The sequence below is a fragment of the Lingula anatina genome, chromosome 1 (genome assembly GCF_051362555.1).
Source record: "Lingula anatina isolate TDL-2025a chromosome 1, LinAna3.0, whole genome shotgun sequence".
Taxonomy (NCBI): domain Eukaryota; kingdom Metazoa; phylum Brachiopoda; class Lingulata; order Lingulida; family Lingulidae; genus Lingula; species Lingula anatina.
The window spans coordinates 32,005,939-32,020,384 of NC_141767.1; the positions used below are offsets into that span (position 1 = coordinate 32,005,939).

A 14,446-nucleotide genomic window follows, 5' to 3' on the forward strand; every position below is an offset into this window, starting at 1 on the left:
AGAAGGAAACAGAGTGTGGTTACTTAATGGCATTTTGAATGGCGTTCCATGGGGATATAGCCATGTTGCCTTGGGTTGAATTCTCATAAAGATTTTACTTTCAAAGTACTTCATGTAAATGAGATAATAAAATGGCAGTGCTTGACACTAACTGTGTTTTGTTATGATGTTGGATGTGATTTCTTTTCCTTATGCTTTTCTTTTTACGAGTAAGATTTTGAGAATGGTATTCCTGTACTTCTTGTTTCAGGAGTGACATTAATATTAATGGTTGTAACTTGATTTGTAATAGAGAAGGAAGTGAAGGTTTCAGTTGCCTACTTTCTGTTTCTATCAACAAGGATGTTTTTATATGTTTTAGTTTACTTTGTCTATGGTATTTGAGCATAATTCACAGCATTCCTGTTTGCACACTCAATTATATATAAACAATCTCTGTGTATCATTTGAGTCAGTATTTGAATAAGATATTTTCATAGCGGGTATCATTTTATCTTTCAGCAATATACGCATATTTTCAAAGCAAGATTTTTTTGTGTGAATGAAGATGACATTCCAGAAAATATACAAAATATAAATTCCGCCTACCATTACCTTACTGAGTCATGTTACCTTTTTGTTTTGGTAATACTTCAACATGTGAGGGTTGTTTTTATGCTAAGCAATCACATAAATTACATGATGTACTGTGTGATTTATGGGTTTTTATCCCTTGGGCCATATATGTGGCTCTGGGGGGGGGGGGGGGGGGGGGGAGGTATTGTCACAGCCTGTGGGATATGTATGTGTTTGTAAGGTAGTAAACACTTAAACTTTTTTAATAAATCCTCAGATTCCTTTCATTTTCAAGAAGGAATTACAACAACAAAAAATTTGGGGGGGTGAGGGGGTTGTTTGCGATTCCCCTTAACAATTTCATCACTACATTATTTTGTTCATTCATATTTTATCAGATGGAAATTGCAGTGTGATGCCAAAAAGTTACATAGTTGCGGTTTAAATTGGGATGTAATTGTCTGTTCTGTATTGTGCCCATATCAAGTGATATGAACTTTGTTTTATTTTTTTGTGTTTACAGAAATATAATGAGTCTTAGAATTTTTATTTGGTTCGATGACACGTTGCCCTATGAAATCAATTGCTGAAACTGTTTTAATTTTAGGCCATAATAAGGTCATTTTGTTCAGTTGGTTGAAAAGAAAATTTGTTTGCTACATGTCTTTATGGCTTGTTTAAAGAAAAAAAAAAGTAGTTTGACAGGTACATGGTGTTGTGAACATTAATTAAAATAATTTCATCTCAGGAGGTGTTCACTGTCACGATAAAAAACACATACGTATAGAGTTTATAATTCTATTGCATATTTTAATAAGCTGGCTGTTATGCGTCTCAGGATTTCCTGACATATTGATTTTCCCTTTCAGCATTGAACCCAGGCATTAATAACCTGGTATTGAACTGGCTGTGAAAACATGAAATAAAGACTTGCAAGCTAATGACACGAGATTATATGTAGAAAAAAAAAAGTAAAGCAGGATAAAATCAGTTGATTAGAAATAGCGGAAAAACTCTGAGCAGTCGAAAATGTTAAATGTAACATCCTCAAGGGACTTGTCTGTGAACAGATGAGATGCCCCATTAGTTGTAACAAAACAAGTCACTAGAGAGAAAAAATAATAAGAGAAAGTTTATAAATAGCACTTGGTCATGGATAAGGCTTGGAGAGAATACACTGGAGGCATCAGTATTACAACTGGCAGAATAACCACTGATATGAAGTGATATCTTATCAGTACACAAAAAACAGATGGTAAAGAGAATGAGAAAAAAAAAACTTACTAAAAAGTTGTTATGAATAGCAAGGGGTTTGTAAATGGCAAGAGCATGCATGCACTAGAAGTATGTGTGCAAGCAGTATATATAAGTAAGGCTTAGGTGACACTACTTATCTGATTGATCTTGTTTTCAGGCCACCATTAATGAGCGTGATAAATTTGTAGGGGACAAGGGCTGGCTTGCATAGATAATATCAGAGTCTGGGGGCTAGGATCAATGCTTTTGATGGGACTTCATATATTATATAACACACAGGCTAGATGGCCTGTTGCGGTAGGCTAATGGATGCCTAGAGCTGGACATGGCTTTTATTATTGCCTAGCAGAATGAATAGGCTGGCCACGGGTACATCACACACTGTTGCAACTGTATACACCCACGTATTTTGTGGTCAGGGAATATTTGTGGAAAGTCTCAATGTCTAATTTAAAGGACTGGCTGTTCTGTTTGTCTAGTAGGTGTGTGCTTGTATCACATGAGATTTGTGCTGCGCTATTTTAGGAAGTTGACAGACTATAGAAAAAACAAACAACAAATAAGCGGATGGCTTAGTCGGTACACTGCCATGATACAGATCATCAAAGCTGATCAGCATAAAGCGAGGTGTTGCAGCTGAGGCATGTGGAATTCCATTGACGTCAGCTTTCCATAGGAGCGTGCTAATCGCATACAACCCTATCAGTATTTGAGTTAGAACTCCAAAGCAAACAGTATCAGGTGACTTGCAGGATGTGTACCATAGTAGCAGGGAATTAATATGCGAGACAGGTAAAAAAAGGGTGACCTTTTCTCTGGTTGCTGTATTATTTATCACACCTTTGTTATGAGTTAGAGTGGAGCGTAGGGAAAAAGCCACTGGCGTGTTGGGGATTAGGATCACCTTGGTGCTCATACACACAAACCACATTTTAAGTGGCACCAGAGAAAAAGAAGGCCATTATATTAGCTTGAGTCTATGGGCTGACTTACTGTGTAGCTACAGCTTCAGTGTTTGCTTTGGGCTTAACTGATTAAATTGTCACTTTCCATTGAATAATCACTTGACCTGGCATTCCTCTTTGGAAATGCTGCAGAAAACTGCTGATAAGGCTGATAAAATATAGATTTGTGTGCGTGCTGCTTTGATGTGTCACTCTGTTAATAGAGAACATTTGAGTGTGTGTTAATACATTATTCATTGCAACACATTGCTCCCATTTGGTTGGTGGTGTATGAGTAATTAATGTCATTCCAGCAATCGTTGCGACCTTCACCTTGGGAAACAGACAGCTTGGAAAATGATTATCCAGAATATAAATGGCACAAAGGTCCATGGCCCCTGATTGTGTATGACTGGTTTAATTTTGTTTTCACACCCCACTTGTTTTGATTGGTTGAAGGCTTAAGGGTGATGTCATGAGGTGACCCACTTTTCCCTTTGCCTGCCACTTAAGTCTTGATTGTGGGTAATGCTCCTTGGAGCTTGTTATGTGTCTGCTTTCAAAGGTCTAGGCTTCCATTGTGTGGTGGATTGTTATTGAGTGTGTGCCTCCTGGGTCTACTTACTCACGGGCACAACCCAGTCTCATTCAGAGTACAGGCCACAAGGTCAGAATATTGATTGTATGCTAGCAGGATGTGGGCTATTCACCATTAATGTTTTTATGGGCCCATTTGTAAACCCAGTGCAAATGGAAGTAATCTGCGGTGGTTATTCAGCTATTCACTACCAGATCAGCTGATAAGAAAGTAGTGGAAAAGGGAGCGGGGACTAGCTGAAAGTAGGCCACGGTAATGGTGGAAGTGTTGTAGTGAGGAGAAGGAGAGAAAAGACTTGTAAATACATGTGGAGAACTGACCTTGAGGAGTTATTACGTTGGACTACTGTAGTGGGGGATCGGAGTGAACCTGAAGCAAATTGAATTGGATTTGGATTTAATTTAAGTGAGAGGTAGGTTGATTTAAGAGGTGGCAGAATGGTGGTCTTTGTTCCCCTACCCCCACCATGTTAGCAGTCTAGGTCAGATGTTGAACCTTCAGAGGCAGTGTGTTGGAACTGAAGTGGCATGTCTGTCTGCCTTGCTGGGAGAGAAATATGAATGCCCTTTGTTAATGCTTCAGCTTAACATGCAGGTTTTTTTTTCAGAGAAGTGCTGTATAAAATCTAGTGTACTATGAGGAAGTTTTCTGATGACTAAAAAAGTGTGATTGACATTGTTGAGATAACTGTGATTTGAATTGAGGAAGGTAATCTTGATACCAGATAAGTAAAATCCCTGGTTGCTGGGAGAGTTTTCTCTACCTTGTGTAGGGTTAATATTAGGCGGAAAAAGACGGGAGACCCAGACAAGATGGATAATGGGCTGAGTCATGCAAAGTACAAGTGACCTGGGAGATATTCTGTACTGTAAGAGGCACTTTTTTTATATCTCCAATCGAGAAGTAAAACACCAACACTGGGACCCACCCCATCACGTATTTATGCTTACGAACTGAATATAGGTCATGTTATTCTTGATGCACAATTCAACCCATGCTCTGCTGCTCATGCTCCCAGTTAGTATGGTGATAATTCAAATGAGATCCGACTGCTGATTACCCTAGGCATGAAATTTAAGTCTGCGCTATCGATTTGCTGGCCTGTCAGTGAGACATATGATGTTAAACTATTGATTCATCAACAAGGTTGTCAAACATAGGCTTTAGGATGTTTACTACAGCCCAGTCACATTGTTCGCGGATGCCTCGTGTGGACTTTTATGTTTGTGCAACCGCCCTTGATTGTGTGACAGATCTGCATCGCTGACCAAGATGGCTGATAATAATGGCCATGACACACTTAAAGAGACCCTATTGTGAGCACTGGAGCTTGATTATGTAAAACTCATTGAACCCCAGCTGTAAAGATAACCACCTTTACCTTGTAGCATGATGGTATAGGTACCTCTGGCAACTAGTAGCGTGACCGAGGCTATCAGGTTGTGGTGGCCAGAATGTAATGGATATTATCTGATCTTTTTTTTTCTCCTAGGTTGCCCACTCCAGAACACGCAGCTTGAGTCCTAACTACAAAAATAGTCGCAGAAAGAGCAGGCAGAGAACGCCGGCTGAGGCACCCCAACCAGAGACAGAGGAGAAAGGTAAGGAGATATTTTGTACATTATATATATTACTTAATGTGTGTATTTCCACACTGGTCAATGTCCAGGGTGGGGGCTGCCTGCATAGATGTTAATGATGGTCAAATATAGGTCAGCGGCTGGTTTGTGTAGCCACATTTGACCAGCCGGCAGACATGCAGGCTGATGTGGCAAGATGGTGGCCTAGATAATGTCCGCAGGTGATATTGCCTGTAAGTCTAAATAAAGCAAGGGGGTTATGCAAGAAACTGATGATTTATAGAAGCTTTAAGTATTAATGAAGAGCAGCTGCAGGTGAACTTGTGCTGTCTTGTTCAGAAGGAAATTACTACTTTATCACCATCACTTCAATGGGGTGACCTTTACGGCTAGGAAGTGCAGGATTCTTTTATCTGCAGCTCAGTTGCATGGAGCTGCTTCTACTTTGGATTCCTGTATCAGTTTTAATATCAGACATGCGAATATGCCATTGTTATGATGTATTAGACCTGCCGGCAAGATAAGACTTCGCATACTATGTGTTAATGACCCATTGCCATTAAGGGAGTCACATGTGTATAAGGGCTTAAAGGCTGTCATTATCTGCGGATAATGTTAGATACTGGTACTGGTTCATCACATTATGCACAACGCGTAACTGTCCCCATGACCTTTGCAGTGGCGCATCACGCAATTGTCAGCGCTAGCTGCCGTATTGATTGTAGACTGGATTTAATCCCTTATGTACTTTTCTCCCACTTACCCAATGTATTATTCATGTTATTTCGGGTGAGCAAATGGCAGTCATTATATGTCAGGATAAACCCATGGTCAGCAGAAGGCCAGGGTGATAATATCTCTCCATCTCCCTATCCACAGCTAGGTCTATTATTATGGTAATTTGCTGTGTGGTAGGGGGCATATTTCACTTGCTGCAGTCTAGTATTTTGAAACTAAATCTGTCCCAACATGCGATTGTCGCTCTTAAGCCTGGTGTTAGGTAACCTCTCGACATTACCTCTGTGCAACACACAAAGCAGGCTTTTCACTATTGTTCATTCAAATTCTGTAGGCTTGTTTATTCATAGTAGGAGTGACCTAGGTTTTGCCATTTCTGTAAACAGCAGCGCATGGAACCAGTTTGCTATTGTAGTGCTGTTTAATCGCCCACAGAGCCAAGGGTCATGTGGCCCAATGCAGCAAAAACCTTGAGATGGATGGGACATAGGCAGCCCCTTTGTTCCGGTGGCTTAGCCGGCTTGATTAACATAAGAAACACAGTATAGCTCTGCTTCCAGCTATTTGTGCTAGAAAAATAAGATCCATATCAAACCTTTTACTCCATTTGAGAAATGTTTTTGGGTGCGGGGTGGTAGAAAATAAAATCAGCTCACGGTTGAATAATTGATAAATTGAAAAATAACAAAGAAACTGAGACATATTGATTTGATTTCTCTTAACCCCATTGATTTCCAAACATCAACATTCTGTAAGGTTGATGAGACATGTTTTCCTGACCTAATTTGCCTTCCCACCTACCTAATGACTCAGTAGTAGAAAAATTAACAATACACCAGCTGTGACAGTAAGGGTACGTGCAGGTAACAGTTGGGGCATGGGCTAGGCACCAGAGGTATGAAGGTTCATTAAAATCATCAGCAGAAGGAAATTAAATGCTTCCAAATTCAAGGAATTGTAAATAAACATTGAAATTGCAGAGACCTATTTGCACCCTGTCCCGATATGGAATTTGTCAGGATTTCAGTCCGTTAGGTTAGATAGGTCTTTACATGGGTGTAAGAAGTTCACTTCTTGCCATTAAACACGTGAATCCCCAGTGACTGCTACTTTTTGCCCCTAGTGAGTTGTATATGTGTGTGCCATGTTGTTGCTAAAAAAAAAAGTATTCCCATTTTGGTGTTTATAGAAGGAACAGCTAGGCATTTAAACCACTTCACAACTGTGCAGGGTAACCTTTTTGGACTTGTCAAAATTCATTGTGCATAAAATGTCAGCATCAGCAGCTGCCACTTGAGGTCCATTCCTTCTCAGAGTGTTGTGATATGTAACAGATTATGGAGTAGCCAAGGCCGTGGATGCATGTCTGTATGTATTGACCCCTCTGGAGTTATCAGTTTGGGTGTACATGATTGTAATCAGCAGCAGGTGGTGTTCACATTAGTCTGTCCTGTGGAATTTATAATTGCTTTGTAAGGAGAAGGTAGTATGTGTTAATGGCTGTAGTCATGGCTCGTAACCAGCTAGTCAAACACAAAATGATGGACCTGCTTTTTTTCCTTCCAAGTATTTCTGCGTAAAGGGAGTACAACTTGATTCAAAAGAGCAGATTAAAGGGAACTTATCTGTGATAAGTAGTGAGATAAATGAAAGGAAGGAAGTGAGCATGGCCAGGTCTCCAGGGACTGCTGCATGCAATGCTTCATCACTGTGGTTTTCTGACAGAGACAGAATGTCCTGTGAGTCCATTACTTGTGAAACGGGATACAGGATAGGCTGTAATTTTACGATAACAGCTCTGCAGTTTCATAAATACACTAGAAAGCTGTTTCATCAGAAGGTCTGACATTTAAAAAACAGCATCATCAGGATTCGTGCCCCGCGGCCTGATTTTGATCATATTATGTGGCTTGACTAGTGTGATCTACAACAGTTTTATGTGCATGTTGATGAGAGATGCGGCTCTTTATGCAGCATCATTTGCCGACCCAGAAGGTCAAAAATAGCATGTAAAAGCTGCAGTTTCATGAGGGTGAAAAAGGTCTCTAGAATGTGTGTTTTATTACTTCAGCAGCTGCCATAAAAGCTGTCTGGATCAGCTTCACAGGTACTAGTTGAGATGGTATTTATTAAATGGTCTTGGGTACACCATTATGTAGAATCTGATGCATGTGTTGTCTATTTGCAGAACGTGAGGTGTTGGAGAAGCCCAGCAGTACTACCAGGCCCAAGTTACAGAGGGAACAGCGTAAACGCAAACCTGATCCTCAAGAACCAGAAGTTACTGATGAAGCTACTACTGAAATTCAAACCTCTTCATCTATAGAAAACAGGCCTTCACCTACTATTTCTACTACAAGTAAACGCAACAAGTCTCAGGAAGTGAAAAAAGCAGAAAAGAAAACTTCGATTGATGAGAAAGTGGTTTCTGCCTCACCAAGAAAGGGTACCCCAGTTCCATTTGTAGCTGTGAGCCATCTCACAGCTGAAGACTTCAAACCCAAGAAAGAGAAACCAGAGAAGGCAAAGAACAAGAAACAAGCTAAACAAACAGAACTTCAGCTGCAACCATCTGTGAAAGAAACCAAGGAGAGGAAGGAAAATAAGAGCAAAACTCGGGACTCTGCTCCTAAACAAAGAGCTGCTAAACCCAAGGAGGGGACCAACAGCAGTGAACCCACTTTTCAGCAAGAACAACAGCAGCCAAACCCAGAGCAGAAAACCAGGCAGCGAAAAAGTAGGCAAGCTACTAAGCCACGCTCAGGGGGCAGACAGACAAAGTCTGCCGAAGGAAAGGAACTAGATTCAGCTTCTCAGCCCTTACCTCAACTACCACAGGAAAGTACAGTTGCTACAGAAGATCACTCCAAGACAAACAATGAAAGTCAGGGGGACACTGAAGAGGAAGTAAGCACAGCGGCTTCTGCAGAGGAAGAAGTTCCTTCGACTGCTACTCCTCCCTCCGGTAAAGAGGAGGAAGAGAATAGCGACAGCATGCATTATAAAAAGATGCATTTACTGGCGGCTGGGGAGCAGCGTGACAAGAGTGCAGCTGCACCTACTACCACGAGCTCTGCCCCAAGTTCCATACAGTCACCAACAGCGTCAGCCCCAGCCCCAGCCTCCACTGTGGCAGCAGCTCCTTCACCACAGGATATCAATTTAAATCACTCCATAACAGACCAGATTGCCAAAATGTCAAAGACGGAAAAGAAGGAAAGTAGTGGTAGTGACACTAATGGCGGAGAGGCTGGAGATCATTTTACAACAGTTCTCTCCCCGCGGACTGAACCTAAAAGTTCGGAGCTTCGTCCTGTTGGGAGTAGTGGAGGTGTTAAGGTGGAAGAAAGGATACCCAGGTACCCCACCTTGGATCCTGGAAGGGACAGTAATAAACCTGAGGACTTGAGTGTGAGAAGGTCCCAGGAACGATCAAGTTCCAGAACAAGTGATACTAGTACTAGGTCTGGAGATGATAAAGGTCCACATGGCCGCATCGAAGAAATGCGAAGGGCCAGGGATAACCCTCCTACAAGCCCATTAGTTTTAGATAAAAATGAACCAGTTACTGTGTATAGAGATCCAGAGTTGATCAAAAGAGACATTGAAACACGCCAACAGTTAGCCAGCTATGGTATATCAAGGCATCACACACCCACACCCCATTCTGCTTCCCCGTACCCCACAGTTCACACACCAATTCCAGGTCACCACCCCTCTTCCCACCCTGCTCTCCAGCAAGGCATTCACAGGTCGGCAGGTCTCCTACCTCCTTCCATGTACCCAGCCACAACCATGGGCCTGTCCTCGTCTCTGATCGGAGCCAGTGCTCTGCCGAGCTCCCTCAGCATGTTGGCCCATCACGCCCCTGTCGATACCCTGACCCGCTTGGCGGCCCACCCTCACTTACTCAACTACCCTGCCTCACTGTTACAACAGCAGCAACAGCAGCTGCTCTCCCTGTACAGCCAGAGCCTCCATGGTGTGTCCACGGCCAGGTTGGAAGGGCTGTGGCAGCAGAAGTTCCCCAGTGTCCCCGTGCCACCCCCCTGGATGCTTATACAATACCAGGATGAACTGTTGAGAGACACCTTCACCAGGGAGAGGGACCTGCTGGTGGAGAGGGAGAGGCAGGAACGGGAGCGCCTAGAGCGGGAGAAGATTGAGAGGGAACGCAAAGAAAGGTAGGTCAATTAACATACGCTTTAGAGCTCTATAAAAGTGTTTTATGTGTGTTTGAAGGGTACAAAAAGATATTTATCATGGCAATTGGCATTTTGCTTCACCGCCCTGGAATTACCATATACTTGAGCTTGTTACTTCACTTTTATGTTAAAGGTATATTTGAATTGATGATTAATGAGGTCATGATATGATATTTGCTGAGTAGGAAATTTAATACTATTAAAGGAAATATTGTATGGAGGTGAAATTGAGGATATTGATTTATGGCACTAGTGTGAATAACTTGGTCCACGGCAATTTGAAAACAAAATTTTGCTATTTTGAGTAGACTGGTTAATGATAATGGAAATGTATGGGAAAGCTTAAATAATTCCAGCATGTCATGCAAATGAAGATAGGGCTTATCTGTTATGACTAGCAAGATGACTGGTATGATGGTAATATTGTCAAGTCAACAACTAGGACAGGATATGTTAAGGGGAATGGGCTGTGATTATGAAGTGAATTTAAATGAAATGGAATATTATGTATTCTGTAGGGTACAGTTACCCTTCCTCCCTGCCTTCAGGTTCCCCGTATATAAAAATGATGACAAGGTAGAAGCGAGGTGCTTTACACAGCCTACAACATTCATTGTCCTCTGTTATTAGGCTCCTGTGTGCTTTAAGAGACCTAGAAGTGTCTGGTTACATGCTCCCAGTGACAGGTCTTTAGTTGTTGTAGTTCAATTGTCTGACAAGCCATCAATGCTAGAGGTTATACAGCTGAAAGAAAGCTGGTCCCCACCTGTGTATGTGTGACAGCATGGACCCATACAAAACTGCCAGATAGAAATGTCATTACACTGGTTAAGACACCTTAGGAAAGTAGCCAGCCAGGTGTGCAAACTGTCCCTCATTTGACTTTTTTCAACTATTACAGACTCCCAGGTCTCATTTAATGCAAGAAATACTTTATTGCCTCGTCTAACATGGTAATGATAAGTGTGCCGTTCTCATCAGTTGTGCAATCTTTACGGCCTCCTGATAAAATGCCTCTGTCGTGATGCGTTGAGAGAAATTTATTATTAACCACATGTTAGGGCTGGGTGGACTTTCCTTCAGCTGTTTGGGTTTTGCATGTTCAAAAAACAACTGTGGAATGAAAAGAAGTATGGTAAAAAAAGGAGAAATGCAAGGGCGATATTTTGAGTTTGAATGCCAGAGCTGTCAGCAGCACCTAAGTCAGCTGCTAGTTGTTGGTGGTTGGCAGCCGGCCCACGTCTGAGCTCATGCATGCATGCATGTGGAAATCATATCTATGGAGAAAGTTCAGCCTGCAACCTCTTTTTCTCCCTCTTTCTTTCTCATCTTACTTGTCTGTGACCTACTTTGGGGTTCCCACCACATGACAGTGCCGTCTTTGTTCACCATACTATCTGGCCATATATCAAGCTGGTGGCTGTCAGGGTGTACTCATGCATGAACTACCAGCTAATCCCAGGCTCCAAGTTTTAACATGCAACACCTGTATACCACAGCCAGACCATAGAGGCATTAAGCCGCTCTGTAACCTCAGAAATACACCGCATATTAATCCCATCACACCTATTTACTGGGCAGAAATAGGATTCAGGGCAGTAAATGGGTTTGTGAAATACCGCTGTGGTTACTGTGGAGTGTTGATTTTGGGAAGTTTCCATGGCAGACCTCCATTTATTGAAAATTTGGAAGTGCAAATGGCATACATCCCGCTACTTCACCATCCTGTCTGCTCTTGACTCAAGCATACGGCACATTTTTTGGAGAAAAAATAAAGTTCAATCAACGCAGGTGACTTGACTTCCCAAGAGGTAATATATTGTCTCCTACCTGAAACCACACCCACTGAATTCATTGACCTGCATTGTAATTGGTTGGTCATTCTGCTTATTGCAGTAACACATGTCACCATGGGGCGATGAGTGTTAGTTAATTCAGCTCCGTTTTTTTCCTGCTGATTTAATTTAACTTAATTAACACGTGGGGATCATTCCTGTCTCAAAGTCATGGCAAAACTGCATTCCTATGGTGTATATTTTAAGAACTTGGAAACACCTGGATCTCTCTGTAGTATATATGGAAAGGTGAGATTGGGGTTAGATGATAATCGAAACACCTGGTTTGAGGGAAGGTCTGGCGTTGCTACACACCTTTGATTACTTTTGGCAAGCCTCATTTCTGTGCCAACAGCTATAGGAAAACTGAAAACAAGCCATGAATAGTCACAGCCTGTGTGCCTCTGTAGGCTTTTTCCACGAATAGTATAGTAAATAAAACTTGAGTGGTTTTGCTATTGTTTCCCTGAGTAATTTATTGGTGTGTATTAAACGCAAACATCTGGACACATTCCATAATATATACAATTTTATTTAAAAAAAAAAAACTCCACAGGGAAGATTTGTAATTTGGTCATTAATCAGGCCTGTTACGAAAACCACTTTTCCAGTCACTGTTTCCTGAAATACCGAGCATAAATACGGCTGTAGCCTGTTGTTTCCCCCCACATACACATTGGACCATTAATCTTTCTAATGGGCCATTTTGGAGGGCATGGGAGTGTTTGAAGTTGAATGAGGCAGCTGAAGTAGAGATTGATATTCAGTTGTCTCTGTTGTAAGGATGTGAAGTCAGTATGGGTGGTTTTGATATGGTTATATTTGTGTCAAAACAGAAGAAATATTGTTTCATTAAATGCAACTGATTGTGCAATGTAAACAGATTGTGCGTGTGGTTTCTGTACAATCTCATTGGCAGCAAATGAGGCATATATTTATCTCTTCTATCCTCAATATATATGTCATAATCTATCATCTGTTAAAGACATTGGCATGTATGTTTTCCATCAATTAGTTTTTCCTGTAGATTTCTGGGCTTGTTATTGATTTAGATAGCTATGCCTGGGATTTTCTCATTACTTTTAACCTTGAAATTGATTGCGTTGTATTGAAACCTAAACTGTGTGTTTCAGGGACAGGCTTGAAAGAGAAAAAGCAGAAAAAGATCGAGCAGAAAAGGAGAGAGCAGAGCGTGACCGGCAGGAACGTGAGCGCCAAGAACGAGAGCAGCGTCAAGAACGAGAGCGTATTCTCAGGGAGTCTGCACAGACTGCTGCTGAAGCTGTAGAACAGCATTTCAGCAAGTCTTTGTCCCAGGTAACCTACAGTTCATTATTGTGACTGTTCCGGATATATGTCTTGATCACTCCTTCTGGTTCACAGTAATCTTGCAGACTAGAAACTGGTTCAGAGTCCACCTGTATCATGCTGGAACGATTATATCATTTATTTCACTTTTGCGTGATGGCATCTGTATTATAAAATCAATAGTTTTTCTCTATGGTTGTATTTACAACTTGGAACAAAAGTACCCTGGATGGAGGCTTGTGAATGATTTATAGGAAGAGGGTGATAAGAATCTCTGGGCAGCAATTGAAAGCAGATGCGAAATTTATCTCCTTGTGGCAGAATGTTTTTTTTTTTACTCTGGAATATGGAGGTATTTGCCAGCATTAGGTGATCTAAGAAGTGTGTGGTATTTATCAACAGCTGTATTGAATGCTTTCATCACTCACCACACACACACATACATAGACAGGCACGCATGCACACACACACACACAACCCCTTACAGAATTACACAGAGAGGATTCCTGGATACAATAGGTTTGCCTTGTAATGATAATTGGACTAATTAACACAGTGGTTAAGAGGCATTTTTCCCATCATTTTGCTATCCTCGCCTATGAAGTATTAAGAGAAAGGGGGGAGGTCATTGTTCAGCACGTTATTCGGTGGAAGTCATATTTTTTTCCAATTTTTTATTTTAAACTGAGCATGGGTTTAAAAAAGCAACCCCTTTACATACACACACTATTTAAGCACACGTGCACACACACGCACACACGCACACACACACACACACACACACACACACACTTATGTATTTTTTGCTTTCAACCCACATTCCAGCCCAGATAGATAAATCTTTCTCCAGTATTCCAAGGTCAGAACCAGAGCTGGGCTCCTGCTGGGCCTATCTTCAGTAGCCTACTTCCTTCAGCTCTCTAGACCCAGTAGGTGGCGGTGTCTTAGGGTGATCTAGGCCTCATTACAAATTTGACCCATGTTTTGATCAGGCTTGATGAGCTTAGCAAAGCACTGCTGAGCTTCCTGTGTTTTTCTCATAACATGAGTAGACTGGATTGTTATTGGAGCCAGAGCAAGATCGGCAGGTTAAGCCTGTATGTGCATGCAGGTTTTTTTTTTTTATGTTTTCCCATTTGGGATGTTTTGGCAGCATCTTCCAAGAGAGATGAACAGTTGCATACTTCCCCATGTGTCAGATTCACTTACTATAGTTGTTTGGGGCCTGCTGGAAATCGGTGGCATACTTCATAAAACTGAACAAATTGCATTGCACTGCAATAACCGTCTTCTTGACAAGGATGTGAACCCTTCAACAAGACCATTATGGAAATTTTAATGTCGAGAACTTTCTGTACCCTATGCAGCAAATTTAAGCTGCCCAACTTTTTAGGGGAAAATATTTTAAGTGATGAATAGCTTTGAG

General features: G+C 41.5%; 1 protein-coding gene across 4 annotated transcripts in view; it reads left to right on the top strand.

Moving 5' to 3' along the window:
• LOC106168875 (uncharacterized) overlaps positions 1-14,446 on the top strand; it is a 74,182-nt gene that overhangs the window by 45,859 nt on the left and 13,877 nt on the right. For all 4 annotated transcript variants that reach the window (XM_013548084.2, XM_013548085.2, XM_013548086.2 and 1 more), the window contains 3 exons: positions 4,847-4,955; positions 7,861-9,856; positions 12,846-13,029. In XM_013548084.2, the coding sequence (XP_013403538.2) occupies positions 4,847-4,955; positions 7,861-9,856; positions 12,846-13,029 (2,289 nt within the window). The remainder of the gene's footprint in view (positions 1-4,846; positions 4,956-7,860; positions 9,857-12,845; positions 13,030-14,446) is intronic.